This window comes from Cryptomeria japonica, chromosome 10 (assembly GCF_030272615.1).
Source record: "Cryptomeria japonica chromosome 10, Sugi_1.0, whole genome shotgun sequence".
Lineage (NCBI taxonomy): Eukaryota > Viridiplantae > Streptophyta > Pinopsida > Cupressales > Cupressaceae > Cryptomeria > Cryptomeria japonica.
The window spans coordinates 225,243,717-225,264,869 of record NC_081414.1 but is presented as its reverse complement, the minus strand read 5'-3'; the positions used below and the strand labels follow the sequence as shown (position 1 = coordinate 225,264,869).

The 21,153-nt window shown below is 37.5% G+C and overlaps 1 protein-coding gene across 3 annotated transcripts in view; it reads right to left on the bottom strand.

The window, feature by feature from the left end:
- LOC131034874 (exocyst complex component SEC10b) overlaps nt 1-21,153 on the bottom strand; it is a 147,387-nt gene that overhangs the window by 62,219 nt on the left and 64,015 nt on the right. For all 3 annotated transcript variants that reach the window (XM_057966474.2, XM_057966475.2, XM_057966476.2), the window contains 4 exons: nt 3,728-3,896; nt 3,518-3,594; nt 3,190-3,288; nt 2,987-3,077 (listed from right to left, as the gene is read on the bottom strand). In XM_057966474.2, coding sequence (XP_057822457.2) covers nt 2,987-3,077; nt 3,190-3,288; nt 3,518-3,594; nt 3,728-3,896 — 436 coding nt within the window. The remainder of the gene's footprint in view (nt 1-2,986; nt 3,078-3,189; nt 3,289-3,517; nt 3,595-3,727; nt 3,897-21,153) is intronic.

The window sequence follows — 21,153 nt, the reverse complement described above, 5'->3', positions numbered from 1 at the left end:
GTGAAATTAGAACAAAAAATTACTTTCTCTATTAAGTTGCAAATGAAAATTATACTTATATCCTAAGTCACAAGGTTCGAATTTGACAGCCAGCAAATTTGGATGAAATTCGATAAGGGAAAAATTCGAAAAAAAAAATCGGATAAAATTTGCCTTACATAATTTTGTTTATTTTTAAATATATGTATATTTCTAATAAATTATCAAAATAGCTTACATTGCTAAATAGATTTGAAGTCATTATAAAAAGATGGCACATTTATAAAATATAAACCATAAGAAATGTAGGAATTTCAGTAATGCTAGTGATCATATATGATATGCCTAATACAATGTACAGCGGAATCCCTTTTGAACCTGCAGAAGGAAGTCCACTTGACACCTGCATTTCTCTAAGAAAAATTTTACTAGGTAGTTCAATGTGGGTTTGCAAGTTAACATTTTCTGTCAGGCATTTATATAGCCACAGCCGAGGAACATGTTGAATTGAATCTTAGTGTGCAGGAAACCACCCTCTTATTCTAGGAACTTGCCATTTCTTTTATATACAAAAATGTCATTGTATTGGATTACTTTATTTCACATTTGTAGTTTTTGTAAAAGTTATTCTGTCGTCTGCCCACTTTTTAGCAGAATTTTTTTATGGCCGAATTTGAATGATTTTTTTATAAAAGTTTGAAATTCGATTAAAATTGAAAATCGCTGTATTCTGTGACTTAGCTTATATCTTCTGTAAGAAATTAAGATAATATATATTCAAAAGACAGAAAATATCATAATAACATTACATCAATAAGCTCTTGCAACACATAATAACTCATTCTATCTAGAAATAGGGCCTAAAAATTCATAATAACACTAGGCTAATAAAACATCATAATTTGACACACTACAGGAAATACCTCCTTGTCAATGGATGAGCCAAAGAGCCTCACTCTATAATGAATTGTTCATATGGCACAACAATTTCTGAAACTTTTGGAAATGAGGTAGCAAGCTGATTGGCCTTGATCTTGGGAAAATCTCCATGGTTAAGCATGTTTGAGTCAGATAAGTACTAGGATGGATGACCTTTTAGGAAGTCCCAATTCTTTACCTCTATGAACATGAACTAGATGCAATAAGTGTTAACCATTTATACTCATGACAGATGATTTTGTGTGAACTAATACTCATGAAATATATGTCAATGAGTTTTGACTTATAAATTACACAATTGGTTGAGCTAAAGGGGCTCTTTAATGAATGGTTTATAAGATGTAACACTTGCTAAAGGTTTTGCATATGGGGTAGCAAGAAAAGTGAGCTTGACCTTTGAGGAAACTCCATGATTAAGCATAAATCGAGTCAAAGCTATACTAAGATGGATGACCTCCTAGGAAGTCACAATGCTTCACCCCTATGACCACTATGACCACCTAGATGTAATGAGTGCTAAGTGAACTATTCAAGCTCATGAGAGATGGTTTCATGTGAACCACTACTCATAAAACATGGGTTAATGCATTTGACTCAAAAATTATGCAAATGAATATTGATAAAACATCATAATTTGACATGTTGCAAAAAATACCTCCCACTTATCAATGGATGAGCTAAAGAAACTCTATAACGAATGGTTCATAAGGCATAACAGTCACTAAAGGTTTGCATATCAGGTAGCAAGCTAAGTGAGTTTGATCTTGGTGGAAACTCTATGGTTGAAAGTTAAGAGCACCAGAGTTGGAGTAGAACTAGGATGGTTGACTGCTCAAGAAGTGCTAATGTTTCATCCCTATGAACATCAACTAGATGCAACAAATGTTAAGTGAACCATTTGTGTTCGTGAGAGATGGTTTCATGTGAATCACTACTAATGAAATATGGGTCAATGGGGTTGACTAAAAATGCAACTGAACACTAATAAAACATCATAATTTGATACACTACAAAAAATACCTATATTTATTGATGGATGAACTGAATGTTGGAAGTGTTGGAAGTGTTGGAAGTGTTGTCATTGATGTCAAAATTTGTTTTGTTGAAAAGGGAGATTGTGAGAAATATGGTCATTGATGTCAAAGTGAAATTGTTGGAAATATTAGCATTGATGACAAAGGCTGTTGATGTTATATTTTGGGAGATTATTTGTTATATTGGCTTCAATTGTTTGGCCACCAAAAAACCATCTGAGCAACCCCTAAACAATTTAACACATGCAGTCTTGGTGGTGAGGACCTCGCCAAGAAAATGAAACATAAAACTTTAATCAAAGAAAAAATATCAAACGCCTGAAAAATTGTGATTTAGTCACCACACCATTTTTTTCACCCAAAAAATCAAGATTCAACAAGGGGAAAATAGTATATGTTTACAATTAAATCATTATTTTTCTAGATTGGTTTCTGGGTTAGGGTAAGGGTTTTTTTTTATGTGGCACCATTTTTTAATTTTTTCCCTAACCCTGACCTTATTTTTTCTCTAAGATTAACATGATTTTTTGCTGATTTAATGCCAAAAAATTAAAAAATATATATATTTATCTTTTGGTTTGCCTAGTTACTACCAAGAAAGATTTTTTCTGCTACAATTTTTATTGAATCTCAGAATTCTTCATCCCTCAACTGTGGGAAAAAACCTCGTAATTTTTTTGATACATATTAACCCGCAGTTATAAAGTCAGCATTCTACAAAATTTTGGCATGCAAATTTGTGTGGTTTTTATTTAGATTTCCAAATATGGTGTCCTTTTACCCTCATACTCTTCTGTTGTATGAATGTACTATGAAATCCTGTTGACCTACTTTCTTCATTTATTAAGATTAATATAATCTATTAATTTCTCAAATAAAACAAAGATATGAACAACCCTGTCTGGGAAATTGCTTAAATTTTTTAAAGTTTGCATTTTCATCATAATTGTACTTTGTAAGAAGCAAAATACACATTCTTATACACAGTTCAAGCTCTTTTAACTAACGTGTTTACCATGTCCTTTTTGACTTACCCTCAACATCTAAGTCACCACATCCCAAGGCCCGCAGCTCTTTAGCCAGTTCTCGTGTCTTCTCATATGCCACTGCTAGAATTCTTAGATACTGCAGAATAAACCAACACAGGAATTTTCAAGAACTTAAAAAGAAATCAAAACATCTTGTGCTGATTTCAATGAAAAAACTGCATATTTTATGAGAAAGGATAGGATTTTACCAATAAAAGACCTCCTTCTTCCATAGGAGGTGGGTTTCCAAGTGATGGCTTTGGCAAAAATTTATCCAACACTGCAGAAACCCTCTGCTCCAAAACACGCTGCAAAACCAAAAACTTATAATCTGACAGACATGCATCGGGCATTCCATTGGATTCTTGGAATATATAATTTGTAACCAAACACAGCTCAAAATCTTCTTCTTCATAAGCAAAAGTGTAAGGATATGAAGAACAACAGATTGGTATCTAAATAATTAAGGTTGTCATATATTTAACAAACCCAAGAAACAACAATAACAACAAAAATACAGCTACATATTCTACAAACCTGCACAAGGATTGACATAACTGCATCTGGAGAAGGAAAAACAGCTGTAATTGTAGCAGCTTCTTTACGGACAGTTTCTTTGAGCAAAAACATAGAATAGTGAAAACCCATACAAATCTATTCACACTAAAAACTTTAAGTGTTAAATAGAAAACAATAAAATTAAACCCTAAAATCATTTTTTAAAGAATCATGAAACATATGTAGCACCTATGATCTCTTTGTACAGTGCTGAAAGGCCACGTGCCACATTGCTGGGGCCTGACTGTAGCCCCTGGTCTCCCAGAACCATTCTTGCATCTGCATTCATGATATCAACATCTATAAACATTGGGCGTGAAGCTACATATCGTTGCATGGCACTTGTCCCTCTGTTAAACTGTATACAGCAAGGAAATGTTAATCAAAAAACATAGTAGCGTTCTATTCACATGGTGTTAGCACAGCAACGTAAAAATATAAATAGAATTAAATTACCCAGGTTTGAAATGGGAAATGCTCAAGAACTGCAAACCAATGTAATAAATGTGAAAACAGAAATGTACTAATTTATTATTTCATGTCAAATATAATGCATATGAATAAAAAATTAAAATATACATTATTTCTTGTGAAAATGTGAATTATAAAAAATTACATAGGACTTTTAAAATATCTTTCTAGTTTCTCCTAAGAGGTTTTCTCTAAAATAAAAATGGCTGGACCTATAAATTGAAGGCCATCCCATCATGAAGTATGAACTCCTATGTCAGGGGCAGCTCAATGTTTTTTTACCTAAACCCTCATTAGACTCAAAACTAAACAAGAGACCCTCATAGCAGTTTGAAACTTATTCAAAGTATTTCATATATATGGTATACCTAATGCTAAGCCTGACCTAGAAAATATTCAGCCTATCATAGTAGCCAAAATCTCTCACAAATAACACAGAAAACAAAGTTACAAAAAATTTAACTATTTTTTCAAATAATCAGGAAAAAATCACAATAAAAATAGAAAAACCACAGAAACCCTAAATTTTAACTTAAAAGTCAAGGAAAATTGCCTGACTAAATCATGATCTGTGATTTTCTACAGACTTAATCGCAATTTTCACAGTCAAAGAGTGTTGACCCTGTTTTGTAGACGATGATTTTTTTTGTTCAAAAAATCAGGAACCTGCCCATTCAGTCATCTCTCACAATTTACATGTGCTTTCTGCAGCTACGCAATATAGCTTTGCTTGAGTTTTTCTGTCTCTAAGTGTAATCATGAACAGCACAACAAATGTTGCAATCATGATTCCTCAGGATTAATCGCAGATTTTACTCAGTATATGTGCATGTGTAGCTTAATCTTTGATCTTCCGTCTCCTATGTAATTCAATTCCTACATTATTATTGAATCTTATAAATTATTTTCTTTTTTTTATTGATAAATGTGGCAAAAATCAGGCGCACACCCATTTACATCACTTGTTGCTGTCTTAGCATGATTTTATAAAAAGGTGCATCAAAATGCAATTTTCTACTTCTTTCATGTAAAGTCCCGTCTTTCCTAGATGATCACTCAAATGCAAAGATTTGCCTATTATCCATCTCTATAGGCAAATTCAATGGATAGCAAATGTTATTCCAGGCAGGGAAGGACTTTATACGCTGAGTTTGGCAGCTGGTTGTCTTCATCCTAGAGCAAATAATGTTATTTGATGGCTAAGTCAATTCTTACTAAAAATAGATATCCTCCATGGCTAAAACAAGTAATTCCTCATTATGGTGGTTATTTTTAGCAATAGTTAAAAGTCATAATAAAGTAACTTTATAATCTGATGTTATAAAGTTAAAAATAAAATATTAAGGAGAGATGCCCATGGCACGCCCCCCTAGGTGTTATAATATATTTTGAAAGGTGGGCTTTTATTAATAGTGTTCCTAGGTATCAGCCTTTTGTGTTGGAAGGAATCGTCAAGGAACAACAAGTGTTATGCTTGGTAGATAGTGGTACCACTCATAGCTTCATCAATGAGGGTTTTGTAGTCAATAAGGGGCTCAAAGTAGAGGAATTTGATGGATTCCATGTCATGCTAGTGAATAGTTCCAAAGTGAGTTGCACAAGAAGGGTACCACTATTATCTATTGCATTGGATAATTATTCTTTCACAAATGATTACTATGTTGTTGGTATTGGTGAAGGGACGAACGTGGTACTTGGTGTGCAATCGTTAAGGTCTCTTGGGAGGTATGTCCAAGATTTCAACAAGATGGAGTTGGAGTTTACTCACATTTGGAATCACCGCTACCGTTATGCCAAAAGCTCGAGCTATCAATGAATGCCACAACGCCCAAAGACAAGGATCCACGAGAGGCGATTAAGCACATTTCATGAATCCCGAAGGACATGCTGACCACCAAGTCAACAATCTCCCCCTCAGCACCGACTGAGGATTCCACACCGACGGAATGAAGGAGACCTCCCAAGATTTGAACCCATAACCCAGCGCTCTAATACCACTTGTTGGAATCACCGCTACCGTTACACCAAAAGCTCGAGCTATCAACGAACGCCACAATGGCCAGAGACAAGGATCCATGGGAGGTGGTTAAGCATATGTCACGAATCCCGAAGGAGGTGCTGACCACCAAGTCAACAAACATATTGTGCTGAAGGCATTAATGGATGAAACAAAGAACAGAGCAGCTAAGGGTATGTATACTTGCCTTGACATTGGGGCTTTGAAAACCATGGGAAAAAATGAAGAAATCAGTCCTAATTTTCTGATTTTTAACAGCAATGGTAAATCTTCAATTTCTCATGACATTGCAGCCTCTAATCATAGGGAAATGAGTGATGTAGACTCTATTGTGATTGGCACACAAAATGCAAGAATTGGGGATGGTAAAGTTTATGACGCATCTCATTATAAGACTGATTTTAAACATTTTGGAGCAGCTGACATAGAGCAGACTCAAAAGTTGAATGATGGTTGGCTAGAAAGGGCAAAGCGAGCCGAGTTATTGGCCCATCAAACCAAGATCCATCTTCAACACATTCGTGACATTCACAGCTCTTTACATGATGATGAGCAAAGATTGGCCAATTCAGAAAATTCAGTTGTTGATCATTCCCGTGATGGAGATAGTCATTTGGTTGATGACTCTCTTAGTGGGCCAGCCACTCAAGAGTTGTCTATGTTGAGCAGTAATGGCATACATACTTCATTTTTTAAGTTTGCCGCCTATTTCTCTGAATATGGCAGCAATATTTTTGTTGATTGGCACTTAAACATGCACTCTCTCTCAGTTATATAGGGAGGGTTTCGTTGCTGGTCTACCTGAGATTCAACCTCAAAATCATGGAGTTTGTGCAACCTGTCAAGCTGGGAAGCAGCATCGGACACCATTCTCGGATGGTGATTCTTGGTGAGCCTCCAAGGTCCTTCAATTGGTTCACGCCGATGTATGTGGGCCAATAAACACTCCATCAGTTACTGGTTGCAAGTACTTCTTGTTATGTGTTGACGATTTCAGTCTTAAAATGTGGGTGTATTTTCTAAAAAATAAATCAGATGTGCTCAATACATTTCAGCAGTTTAAGGGCTTAGTTGAAAAAGAATCCAGTTCTCAGATTGTCACTCTAAGGTCAGATAATGGGGGGGAGTTTTGTTCCAATGACTTCTCTACATTTTGTGCTACACATGGCATTAAACGCCAACTCACCACACCATACACCCTCAGCAGAATGGTGTAGTTGAACGAAGAAATCACACCATTACTGAAATGGCTCGTTCTATGATAGAACATAGAAATGTTCCTAAGAAATATTGGGTTGGAGCAGTTTACACTGCAGTCTATCTACTAAATCGATCACCTACACGTGCCGTTAAGAAGATGACTCCTGAAGAAGCCTGGTCAGGATGCAAGCCTAAAGTAGGCCATTTGAAAGTCTTCGATTCTACCTCTCATGTATGGATTCCAGACGCCAAACATGCTAAGCTGGACTCAGAGCCAAACATTTATGTTTACTAGTTACAGTGACAACCACAAGGCCTATAGGTTGATTGATGTGGAGACATGTCATCTCATTTTCAGTTGTGATGTTCTGGTTGATGAGACTACTGGTCCATTTATGCCTTCCACTACTCCTAGTCCTGCGACTCCATCTATGAAGACTCCTGGTGTTGGTGTTCATCTTCCTCTTGGTTACCATGATGGGAGGGCTTCAAAGCATTCTAACTCTGAAGATGAGGAATCTATTGATCCAGCACCACTTGATTTTCCACGGGATTCGCATCCAGATGACTTTGTTCCGAAAACCCTAGGGGATGTTGTTTCTCCAATGCCAGATGTTGGTACTTCTACCCTTAGGCCTAAATGGTGGGTTAAGACTATAGAAGATCTTCGTGATGGTGAGCTTCTTGAGGATAGATCAGTTCGTCGCAAGAGAAAGCAGCAAAATACAATCAACCTTGCACTTATGGCCAACATCCACAACATCCATGAGCCCCAAATGTATTCCAAGGCTAAAGGCAATCCTGAGTGGGAAAAGGCTATGGAGACAGAATACCATAGTCTTCTAAAGAATAACACTTGGGTTCTTTTTGATTTGCCTCCTGGAAAGGAACCTATCAGCTGTAAATGGGTTTACAAAGTCAAGTATCATGCAGATAGTACTTTGGATAAGTAAAAGGGTAGATTGGTTGCTCGGGGTTTTACACAGAGGGAGGGCATAAACTATGAGGAGACTTTTGCTCCTATTGCCAAGATGAGCACATTTCATCTCCTTCTCACCATTGCAGCTCAGCTTGGATGGCAACTTCCCCAGATGGACGTTAAGAGTGCATTTCTCAACGGTGAGTTGCAAGAAGTTTATATGACTCAACCTCCTGGCTTCAAGGTTCCTGGTAAGGAACATCAGGTTTGCAGATTGGTAAAAGCCTCAGGCTTGGTATTTCAAGATTGATCAGTATTTGGTTGAACATGGTTTTTAGCATAGTCCCTTTGACACTAACCTGTATGCCAAACTCTCTAGTGATGATATCCTTTTTCTTGTTGTCTACGTGGATGACTTGATCACTACTGGCAATTCAGCACATTTGATTACAGCCATCAAACAAGACTTGTGCCAAGCTTTTGACATGACAAATTTGGGGCTTCTCCATTATTGCTTAGGTGTCAAAGTGTGGCAGATTGGTGATAGTATCTTTATTTCACAGTACAAGTATGCCCGCAGTTTGCTTGACAAGTTTCGAATGCAAGATTGTAAACCTGCTTCCACACCTATGGAGAAAGGGCTGCAATTATCAGCCAAGTTTGATTCACCTGCAATAGATGAGACCAAATTCAGGCAACTAGTAGGCAGCCTCATCTACCTCACTGCCACTAGAATTGACATTCATTTTGCAGTCAACTACATCTCTCGCTTCATGATAGCCCCAAAAGTTGATCATTGTATTGCAACGAAGCGAGTGCTATGATATGTAAAAGGCACTTCCAACTATGGCATTTTGTATAGCAAGTGCAACGATCCAAAGCTGATTGGTTATATTGACTCAGATTGGGCAGGATCAGTGGATGACAGAAAATCCATTTCTGGGTATGTATTCAGTTTGGGTACTAGTGTTGTCACTTGGAGCAGCAAGAAGCAACAAGTTGTGGCTCTTTCCTCGACCCAGGCCGAATACTGGGGAACAGTCAAGGCCGCATGTGAGGCAGTTTGGCTCTGAAGGACTTTCTGACATGCAAATGCCGCGAGCAGGTCCTTCTCCCTTGTATACTGTTAATCAATGGGTGCTCAAACTGGCCAAAAATCCAATCTTCCATGAACATACCAAGCATGTCAAACTTCATTGTCACTACGTCTGCCAGCTGGTAGAAGACGGATCAGTTCAGTTGCAGTATGTTCCGACAACAGATCAGACTGCAAATATTCTCACCAAGTCTCTGAGCCCGGATAAGTTTGTAAAATTCAGGGGGCAACTTGGTGTTTTTGATAGATAGACCATTAAGGGAGGATGTTAGAATTATATTTTATATTATTAGTGTTAATGATCAATAATGTAACTGACTGTTAGACATCTTAAATGTCTACAGTAACAGGTAGTTAGAAGTAGGTAACTTCTTTAATAGCTAAGATATTTCATAATTCCTATAAATGTATCTCTTCCCTCAGTTAATAAATGAAGTTTTTACTAGTGAATCATCTCTAATTTTCACATATTTGTTAATGATATTTGTTGATGTTGGGATTACATTCAATTACAAGAGAAGAGAACCTTTAATTGTCATTGGTTGCATTAAGGAATGATTAAGCATAACTAAACTCCCACGATGGTAAAGAGACAGAAACCAAGGAAAATATCTTGTGGGACAAGGCACTTAAAGATGAAGAGACATGTTCTTTGAACGGAGCCAAGGGATATATTACACAATTTTATCATCATTAAAGGATTAGAAATCAGAATCCCTGCAAGTTCGATTCTCTTAATTGGCAGATCGAATTTCTTAGCTGGCAGATTATTGCAGTCATTGTCAGAAATATTAGTTTGGTATGATTATCTTGATCATAAATTAAATACTTATTTACAATTATGATTATGTCTGAGAGTTAGGGCAGATATAGGGCCTATAATATGGATATTATAATTATTCTTATCTTATGCATCATGGCAGAAATAACAAGATTTACATTGGTAATTCAAGTTTATATAATAATTGGCTTAATCAAATTAATTACATAATCATTCATAATCCATTTGAAGTTAGTACACTCCTAGCCCATTCCTTAATCACTCGCTATTACCCCTTGCAATGTCCCCTTTTGGGAGGACACTAAATCTTGCCCAATAACCTTGTAGAATTATTGCAGATTATATATTTTCAGTCTGATGTGGTAATCTGGACAGATTCAATTAAATGTTGTTTCCCTCTTTAAATGCACAGGTCTGCTGTTTATATCAATCTGATTTGTTGCCTATACTCAGATATATATGTGTGCGAATGAGAATCCTTTCTATTCCATCAGGTATGATTCTCTGATTATTGATTTAATGTTTCCTCTTCTTTTCCTTCGATGCTTGCTTTATTATTGTTTGCAGATTTGTATTTGTGTTCTGATCCCTTTGATAAATGTTCATATCATTCTTCCAGATTTTCTTATAATTCTGATTTAGGTCTGCTCCTAAATCTGCTTTTAATGTTTCAAGTATTTTATTCTATTCCATGGATCCTTCCTTCTCAAATGAAAACTTCTCCACTTTATATCCTGCAATGTGAGGGAGAGCCACACCTCTTCTTAAAGGTCACAACCTTCCACCATTACCACCCTTCGAAAGGGTCACAACCTTTCATGATTGCTGTCCCTTTGAAAGAGTCACTTCCTTATCTTCTTCCCATTAATGCTTCCTTAATTCCTTTGCTCCCTTCTTTCTTCCTTTTTTCCTTTTCTCCCCAAAAGAAGTTCTCTTCTCTCCCTTTTATATCTCATGTTCGAGGGAGTCACAACTTTTCATTCCATGCCTTTTGATCATTCATTAAACTTAACTAAATTTTAATTATATTAATTTTTATTTTTATTCTTTTATATTTTAATTTATTATTATTATTTATGAATAAATCCTATTTCAACAAGGGGACATTAAATAATTGGCTTAATCAATTTAATTACATAATTATTCATAATCCATTTGAAGTTAGTACACTCCTAGCCCATTCCTTAATCACTCAATATTGCCCCTTAAGAGGATAGGTTGGTTTTGTTAGGGAAAGGTGGAGTAATTCCTCACAAGGTAGGTGAATCCCAAGATGGGATATGGATGAGGTCTTGAAGCCTTGAGGGAGCCTACTTGTAGATTGCTTTCCAAGCACCCTATTACAAGTAATTCCCCATTCTCCTTAGGGTTGATGATTAGGAGAGAAATAAGGAATCGGGGCTTAAGTATGTTAACTGTCAAATGTGTTATGAATTATTAATTCTTTCTTAATTTAATTTAATTTAAATGCATACTGATGTATGTTAATCATTGGGAATTGGCAGCCTCCTAGTTGGGGACATTACAGACATGTAAATAACAATCTAATATAATGAAGATATTCCATTTCTCTAATCTGTAATTTATGGTATACATTGATGTTAATATTGTGATATGATATGAATCTTAATTTATTTATTTATTTTTTTGCTCGGTAAAAGGCCGAAGCCATATTTTATTTAATAAATAAAATTACAATCTCCGCTCAGTGCAGGCTCCGGTAGGAAAGAGCAGAGAGGAGAAAACCTTCGGCCTTGCCCGAGACCTTAGGTCCAGTCAGTAGCTAGTATTAAAATTCTACATTTATTACATATTTTCCTTTACAATCCCTTCATTATGGGCGTAAAAAGGCCCTTCACAGTTAGTATCTATAGCTTTCAACAAACTTCCTTGTGAACATTTGCCGCTTTTACCATATTTCCCTGCCTTTTGATTTGCTTGCAAGACAGATTCACCAGACAATCCCACTACAAACCACTTCGTGAAGTGTTAGTGCAAAAGAAGAAAGAACTAGTATCATCTCACCAAGCTTTTGTTATACTTTCCACTATTGTTATTATAACCTAGGCTTCTTTTATATTAAGTCAGCATCAGGGTCATATTGTTGGCTATAATAAGAAAGATTAACTAGGCTACAATAACAGTTGTGGAATAAACACTGGTCATCAAGAGACTGATAATAATACAACCCATCTGTCATGCTATTCATGATATTACCTTAACATTCTAATCATAGAGATGTCTAAATGCAAATGCTAGATTAAGCCAATATGCAAGTCTTACGAAAATACTTCCTATTACTGCATTTTGCATGCAAGTGTCCTCAGGTCGTACCTGTTCAATCATGTCTGAGAAGCTAATATAAGAGAGCCAACATTAGAGTATATTCTTAGCTGAAAGATGAATCCAAATTCTAAACTTCACTATTTTAGTATATATATGTCTTGTAAATACCACCAAATAAGTATCCTTGCCCTTCTTTATCTATGTTATAACAGAGTCATACATTTCTAAGCCATCCTTATATCAAAATGCATTCATAAACAGTTCTATATGTGACGTATATTATCTATAGATCCTTCTTCCTTGTGAATTAGAGTAATTATATCTGCATACGGCAAACAAAACTATGTTATGGAAATTTATTATTCATCCTTATCATCTGTGGCTTCCATAAAAGAAGCCTATGTTTCCGCAGCCTCCATGTAACTGGGGTTATCAGCTTGGAACGGGTTCCAGCCCTCATCAACCATATAGCTTACCCACCAATCTCCTTTTGGCTCTTTTACCACACCAAGCCATTGCTTAGGGAAAGCAATATTCCTTGTTATATCTGGTTGTCACTGCCTGAAGAGTTTCTGGTCCTTGATGCTAAGAATAGGCCTCTTAAACTCTATTTCGAGTGCTTCTTCTTTGTCTATGGCTTCCGCAGCTCTAACATAATCTTCCGGATAAGGGATATAGAGTTTATCATCAACACATTTGATAGCCATCTCTAGGTTAACCAGGTATTCGTTATTGAATATTAGCTTGCATGAGACTGTGACTGCCTTATCTTCTCCCATTGTGAGTAATATGGCTGCAAACCCCGCAAGGATGTCACTGTTGACTCGTTTCCTATACTCTGTGTTTATAATCTCATTTCCCAGAATCCTCTTGGTCGCATGAATGACCAAGTCATCCTCTAATCTAAGAATAACCAACTAGCGTTTCTTAGATATCTCTCCCACAAAAGACATCTCACGCTTTCCTGGGTACAAGCAAATACCGGAGTCCATCTTTTTTACAGAGTTAAATTGTGAGTGTTACCACTAATGGTTTTGCTAACCGGTACTATCGGTAAATTGAGTTTCAACCCCGGCTGTGACAAGTTGTTCTTGTAATGATTGCCCATTCACCTCCTGGTATGCGTTATGATTATTATCTGATAAATGTGACAGATTACCATCCCCATACTACCCTGTCGTTTCGAATATAAAAATGTTGATTACTTTTTCATGATTATCTGTTAGTCTTACACCCTAGCATCTCCAATGTATGATTGCTTTAAGCAATCGAACGATACCTATATGATAAGGCCTGACATATATATATATATATATATATATGTAAAGATATATATATATATATGTAAATATATATATGTTTAAATATATATGTCTATATATGTATATACATATATAACTATATGCATATATAGATATACATATTTATATGTCTATATATATATGCATATATATGTATGTCTATATAAATATAGGCATATATACATGTATTTGTGTATATAAATATGAATATGTATATATTATATTGAGAAATTCATTGGGAACCAAAAGAGGGGTTAAGAGGGGCTATTATTAGTGAGTATATATATATAACTGATATCATATATATGCATGTAAGCACATGCAAGTATATAAGTATGAATATATATGTACATATATACCACTATCTGTGCATATACATATATATGTCTGCCAATACATGTGAGAATGTGTTGGTCGGGGTTATTATACATATATAAGCTAAACCCCTGCCTACCCATGAGATACCTGATCTGAATGCCTAGATATTAATGATGAGGTTTTGTTCGTTCCATCTGCCCCTATATTGGCTAGATTATCTGCCAATGTATTAGCCTCCCTATATATGTGATTAATCGTGTAATCTAAGAAGCTTTCCATTAGAGATAGGGCTCTGTCCAATAGACTTTTGAGTTCCCAGTTTGGCATTGTTCTGGTCCGCATTGCATTGACTATAATGGCAGAGTCCCCTTCTATTTCCAATTTGGATATTTTCAATTGTTTGCACAGATTTAAACCTTCTATTAGGCTCAATAGTTCTACCTTATTGTTAGTGCATTGACCTAGATATCTGGATTTAGATCCAATGCAGCTCCCCTCATCCGAATGTATTAAACAGCCTACCCCTGCCTCCCCTGGATTACCTTTGGATTAACTCTGGATGCTCCATCGAAGTTGAGTTTACACCATCCAACCTCTGGGGGCACCCATTTGCAAGATTTCCTTGCTTTGGTTTTATCTATGCCACCCTTCCCAATGAATGGAGGGATTTTAATCCCCTTCCACTGCCTTCTAATGAAGTTATCCCAGTCTGTAAATGTCTTATCATGTTGAAGGATGGTCGCATTCTTGCTGTTGGAGATTTCTATGATAGAGGCTTCATTTCTGCTTCCTGAAAAATTCTCCTATTCCTCTCCTTCCAAACTTCCCAGATTACTATTGTTGGACTGCATATCCATAAGTTGTGGAAGATGCTATTCCTTTTGATGATCGGCCAACCTCTGAACCATTCCCTCAGGGAAGGGATAAGGGCGCTTGACCATCCTAGTTGTGCCATCAGCCAATACCAACATTTCTGTGTGTAGTTGCAGGTTGTGAAGCTATGGTCATTTGTCTCCTCGTCTTCTTTGCATAAGAGACAGATTGAGGGCCCTTCGTAGCCCCTAAGTTTAAATTGTTCGACAGTTAGGACCTTCCACTGAATTGCCACCCAGGCAAAGAAGCCATATTTTGGGAGACAGTATTTGTCCCAGCATAGTGTATTTGGGTTGTGGTCCTTGACAGTGTTTGCCTCATCCTATATGGTTCTGAAACCATCTTTACAGTTGTACTATCCATTCATTGATCTAGATCATATAAGCTCATCTGGCCCAGTCTGAATATTATTATTCTGCATCCAAGAATTTGGAGCAGTTCATGGGCTTTGATGTTCGTCATGAATGGGTGCATGTTTTTCCATTTCCATCTCATTGTTAATTTTGGTTCCATTGTTGTATAATCCCTTACATGATTACCCCATAAAGATTTCATTTGGTCCTTTATACCGGTCGTATCCATTAATTTGTCTATCAGGGGGTACCTTCCCCAGGAATCTTCCCAGAACAAGATAGATTTACCATCGCAAATATCCCAAGATAGATGATTAGATATGAGTATTCAATTTTCTTTTATAAAATTCCAGATCCTAGACCCCTTGGGTGGGTCTGTATCCCTAAATACTGCCTCTCTCAAATTATTCCATATATATTTATTCTTGAGGATTCTAGCCCATTTGGCTTCTGAGGATGTGTACATTCTCCATGCTAGTTTAACCCCTAAGGCCTTATTTTGCCATAGTAGTTTCCTAATTCCCGTGCCTCCATCACTCCTTTCTCTACATATCTTGTCCCATGATATTAGTCTGATTTTGTTCTTATCCTTTGTACCGTTCCAATAGAAATCTTTGATTGTTTGAGTTAATTTCTTATAGGCCCCTTTCGGAAGTGGTTTGCATGATAGTCGATAGATAGGCATTGCTGCTAAGACAGTTTTTATGAGGGTTAGTCTTCCTGCCCCTGTCAGCCATAAGGCTTTCCAAGATGACAGCTTCTTCCTAACCCTTTCAATCAGGGGTTCCTAGAGTTTGTTGGTTCTGATACCTTTGTCTAGAGGCATTCCTAAATACGAGAATGGTAGATGACCTATTTTGTACCCTAGAAATGAAGCTATTTTGGATTCCTCCTATGATTTCATATTGAAAAAGAGTATCTCTAATTTTTTCTTATTGACCATCTCTCCGGACGCCAGCCCATAAGATTGTAATATCTTCTTGATTTCCTTGGCTTCATTCAACTACCCTTTCCCCAAAATCATTGTGTCATCAGCAAACTGTTGATGAGTGCATGGATCAACCCCTCCTGTGATCTGAATCCCTGCTAGTCTGCCAACTCTCTGTGATGCATCCAGGCTTCTTCCTAAGGCTTCAGACATAATGATAAATAAGAATGGGGATACGGGATCTCCCTATCTGAGTCCCCTAGACACTCCAAAGAAGTCTTCTGGTTTCCCATTTAGTAAGATAGAGAACCTTGGGTTTGATATGCAAAAGCAGACCCAGTTCACCCATTGTTTGTTAAAGCCAAAGGCTTTCATGCAGCTACAAAGGAAATACCAATCCACTTTGTGAGAAGCCTTTTTAATATCTAATTTTATCAGCATATTAAGTTGCCCTTGGAACTGATAGGAGTGGATAGCTTCCTGGACTATGATTATCCCATCCAAAATTGATCTATTGGGTACAAAGCCAGTTTGTTCTTCTAATATTATGGCAGGCAGTAGTCTTTTTAGTCTATTAGCCATGACTTTTGCTAGTAGTTTGTAAGTCATGTTGAATAAAGAAATGGGCTTGAATTCTTCCCACTTTGCAAGGTTCTTCTTTGGGAGTAAGGCCAGAAAAGTATCTTAATTTTTGTGTTTATGCATTGTTGATGATTCTATTATTCCATATTGTGTGTACGCTATTGAATTGTCGGTGATAAGTTTTTGGCAACTTCAAATGGTGACACGGTTTTCTTAAAGTAAAAAATTCAAAGACTTTAAGCCTAATGTTGAAGTAAATTATCACTGACAATGTAACAGCATACTGTTGTGACCATTTCACACATCGCCCCATCGCAAATGGGGACCCCCTCTTTTTGCTTGTTTTTCGCTCGTTTTCGCTTTCGTTTTTAGGATTTTGTTAGTCAGTTAGTTGTCTGGATTTAGGGTCAAGCCTTAGGGTTTTAAATTCTGTCTTTTCAGGCCAGAATCCAGTCATTTTTGAAAGCCTTTTGAGCTTCCTTTTCTAGGATGCAAATTTTGAATGCAATGAATTCACCAAAATGGTCTAATTTTCAATTGGAATGTTGATGCAAAGCTTAAATTTGTCTAAGTGTTGAAAGTGAAATGTGAATTTTTGTCCGATTGAATATTTTTGACCAAATTTTGACCTTTTTTTATTTTTATCCTGGGCATTGGAATTGATTTGTTTTCGCCTCGTGAAGTGTTAAAATGTGAAAAATCATGTTATTTTGGCCTGTAGGAGCTAAATCGCTCCTGTCCCTCAATGAAGGACGGGAGCTCATTTTCAAATATCTCACTACTCTTGCAGAGTCCGGACGAATTACGAATTGGAAATGATAGAGAGAGGCGAGATCTTTCCATTGAATATAAATTGAAGATTTTCATGAGCACAGAAATGCCTCCAGGAGAAAAATCGCTCCTGTCCCTCAGTGAAGGACCGGAGCTACAAATCAAATTTCGCCTTGTCCTTGCAAGATTTTTGATGACGTGATAATTTGAAAGGGTCTAAAGGAAGATGCTTTGCCAAATGAATATAATTTGAGATGCAAAAATGAAGGAGAATGACCTAGAATGCCTAAATCACTCCTGTCCCTCTCCAAGGGACCAGGGCGAGGTACCTTGTAGCTCTCGTCCCTCTCCCAGGGACCAGAGCGATTTCCTTCATTAGGCAAGATCCGAGCTAAAATCAAGACAAGTGTACGTTCAAAAGCAAGGAAGAACATGAGATGAACGCGTTGAATATAAATTGAAGATTTTTTTAGACGTCCACAAGGTCCTAAAGGCCTAGTTCGCTCCTGTCCCTCAAGAAGGGACCAGAGCGATTTTTGATATAAATGATTTTCTTGCAAAGTTACAGATGATGTCAAGACATGAACGAATGGAGTGGAGCATGACGAGTCCGTTGAATATAAACTTGGAACCTGGCAAAGTGAAAATAAAGGCCATAAAGGGAGGATCGCTCCTGTCCCTCTCCAAGGGACCAGGGCGATACAATGATGATGATACTTCCTATGCAAGTTCAAGGTCGTTCCTCCAAAGTTCAAGGTCGATCCAAGTCAAGACAAGGTGGTGAGGGACATTTCAAGGCGTTTTTAGCAAGCACAAACACTCAAAGGTCGTTATAATGAAGAGATTTGCACCCTAGGACCTAGTTCGCTCCTGTCCCTCTCCAAGGGACCAGGGCGATGTTAGATGCATTGGCCATTTCATGCAAGTTTTTACGTAAGGACAAGATGTTGCAATGTTTTAGAGGGTCCATGGTATGATAAAAAGATGATGTACAAGGGTTTTGAACGTAAAATGATCATCATTTTGAGCATGGAGACTATATCGCTCCTGTCCCTCTCCAAGGGACCAGGGCGATTTGCTTTGGATTCCTCGTTTTACTTCAAGTTCAAACTAAGTCAAGACGTCGTAAGATAGCATATGGTCCAAGGCATCGTTTGAATATAATTCGCAAGAGTGTTGAACGTCCAAACATTGCTAATCAAGGTAAGAAGCTCACATCGCTCCTGTCCTTTGGACAAGGACCAAGGCGATATCACCAAAAGCACGCATATTCCTTCAAGATCAAAGCTAGGCGAGGTTAAGCAAGGTAAGGGACGACGTTTGAAGGACATCACAACGAAGATCAAGGTTTAAAGTTGCCAAGGTTTAGGAGAAAACATGGATCGCTCCTGTCCCTCTCCAAGGGACAAGGGCGATAATCCCTTTAATACGCCCAAAAACCTCATGCGAACAAATGGAACGAACGTGGAAGACACGAACAAAGGATGTTATTCGCCAACAATGAAAGATTAAGGAACAAAGACGCATATTGAACGTAGAAAAATGAAGATCGCTCCTGTCCTTTGGACAAGGACCAGGGCGATGAACACCCAAAGGCACTCATGAACACACACAAGGCAATCAAATGCAAAGAACCTATCAAGATGATCGATTTTCAATGTGGAGATGAAGGAGTTGGACGTAGAAAATGCAAAAACCAAGACAAAATCATGGATCGCTCCTGTCCCTCTCCAAGGGACCAGAGCGATGAGGTACGTCCCTTCCATTTTCATATTTTTGGCGCCAAATAAACAAATTCAAATTTTCTTAAATGCCAAGTTCGATAAAAATTGAAAATCCATTTTAACTTGCATTTAATGTGGCGTTGCCTTTATTAATTATTTTGCCTTTTTTTTTTTTTTAAAATCGAAATTTGCAAAAATAAAAACGCAAGGCATTAATAATTAATTAATTAATTAATATAAAATCGATTTCAAGCGCTCATTTAAGGAAGTCGGCCTTCTTATTTTATTGCAAATCATTTAAAATCATTTTTTAAAAAGTGTTTTTTATCTCCAAGTCGGCCTAAGGGATAAATCGATTGCAAGCGCTATATAAGGGGAGTGGAATTATCATTTTCACATCATCATTTTATCCTTTCACATGCGATCTTGAGGAGAAGGAAAGAAGTGCGATTTCAAACCAAAGGTGGCGCTAATATCATCTTGTGTGGAGTGCGAATTACGTTGAAGACCAAAGGTGGCGCTTAATTATCTAAGGTGGTGCGAACTTGAAGACCCATTTGAGCGAGTTTGAAGATCACATCAAAGGCGAATTTGCTAAAGACTTGAAGATCACGTTCAATCCAAGGGTGGCGAAGTTGATTTTTTGAGGAGACCACATTGAAGATCTATTTTTACCATCAATTTTGCCTAGGCGATCTTTTCCTTTTTGCATTCTAGAGTTAGCTCTCTATTGAGGTATGGCGATTTAATTATTATTGCTTTATTCTTTCGTCGTCATATTTTAAATTTTGAAGTTTTGAATTTTGAATCTCTTAGCTCAATTGTTGTTTTTAGGAAATGATAACTCTAGAGACTTATCATGACGTTTCCTAAAAACTTCTCTCTCTTATTTACGTTATTCATTGCAAAATCGAGTTCTTATATTGAAATGTTGTGTAGGTATGGCGACCCCAAAGGCGGGAGCATCCACCAGCCGCTCAGCTCTCATGAAAGAAGATCAGAAAACCGAAGAAGTGGAGACCAAGATCGTGTCAAAGTGGAGCAACATTGGAGATACCAACTTGGGGAACTTTAGCACGAAGAAGTTCCGAGAGGTCCCTTACATTGGCAAGCCATCACCTGTCGCCCGGAGAATAATAGAGAGTGGCATCATTAAGGCGGCCGGTTTTCCTCCAGCTATTCAGTGCCACGAGTTGATGATCGAGTGTGCCCGTCACTACAATCCACAGTCCAGGACAATTGTGTCCAATGAGGGAAACACTTTGGCGTACCTTTCAGAGGAAGCCATAAGTGAAGCCTTCCATCTTCCAGAGCACAGGGACATGATATACAAGAGCATTGAAGGAGCCAGATCAGTGTACGATGATGATCCAGATGCTTGCCTAAGCATAATCAATAAGAACTGGCTACTTAAGAGTCGTCCCCGTCTAAGCAAGGTACCGAACACACCGCACCGGATTGATTTCCAGGAGGAGTACAGAGATTTGATTACCATGCTCAACAGAGTTACAGGAGCACCTCATGCCTTCTATTTTGAGAAGTGGATGTTTTACTTCATCCAGGTGATTGTTCAAGGAAAGGGTACAATACATTGGGCTAGGATAATTAGCCATTGCTTAGACGTACAGTTGAGGAGACTCAGGGCTACTAAGTCCTTCCACATGAGTTCATACGTCATCTATGCTTTGATCAGGAGCGTTGAATACGCAGGAATACCTCACAGAGGAGTGATTGGAAGAGGACCCGGCGAGGTCAGAGCTTGTGAATCCTATACCTACTTGCATCATCCGCCAGGGAAGAACTACAAGTTAGTCAATGATACTTTCACGATGAACATCACAAGGACGTTGCAAGGTGGAATTCACAACAGATTATCTCAGGATGCCCAGGAGTGCATCAAGAGGTACGGTGCTTGGTTCATTCAGTTTCCCAAGTTCACTTACATTAGAGTGCATGGATGTCCTTTACCTCCATACATGTTGCCGAGGTACCCGA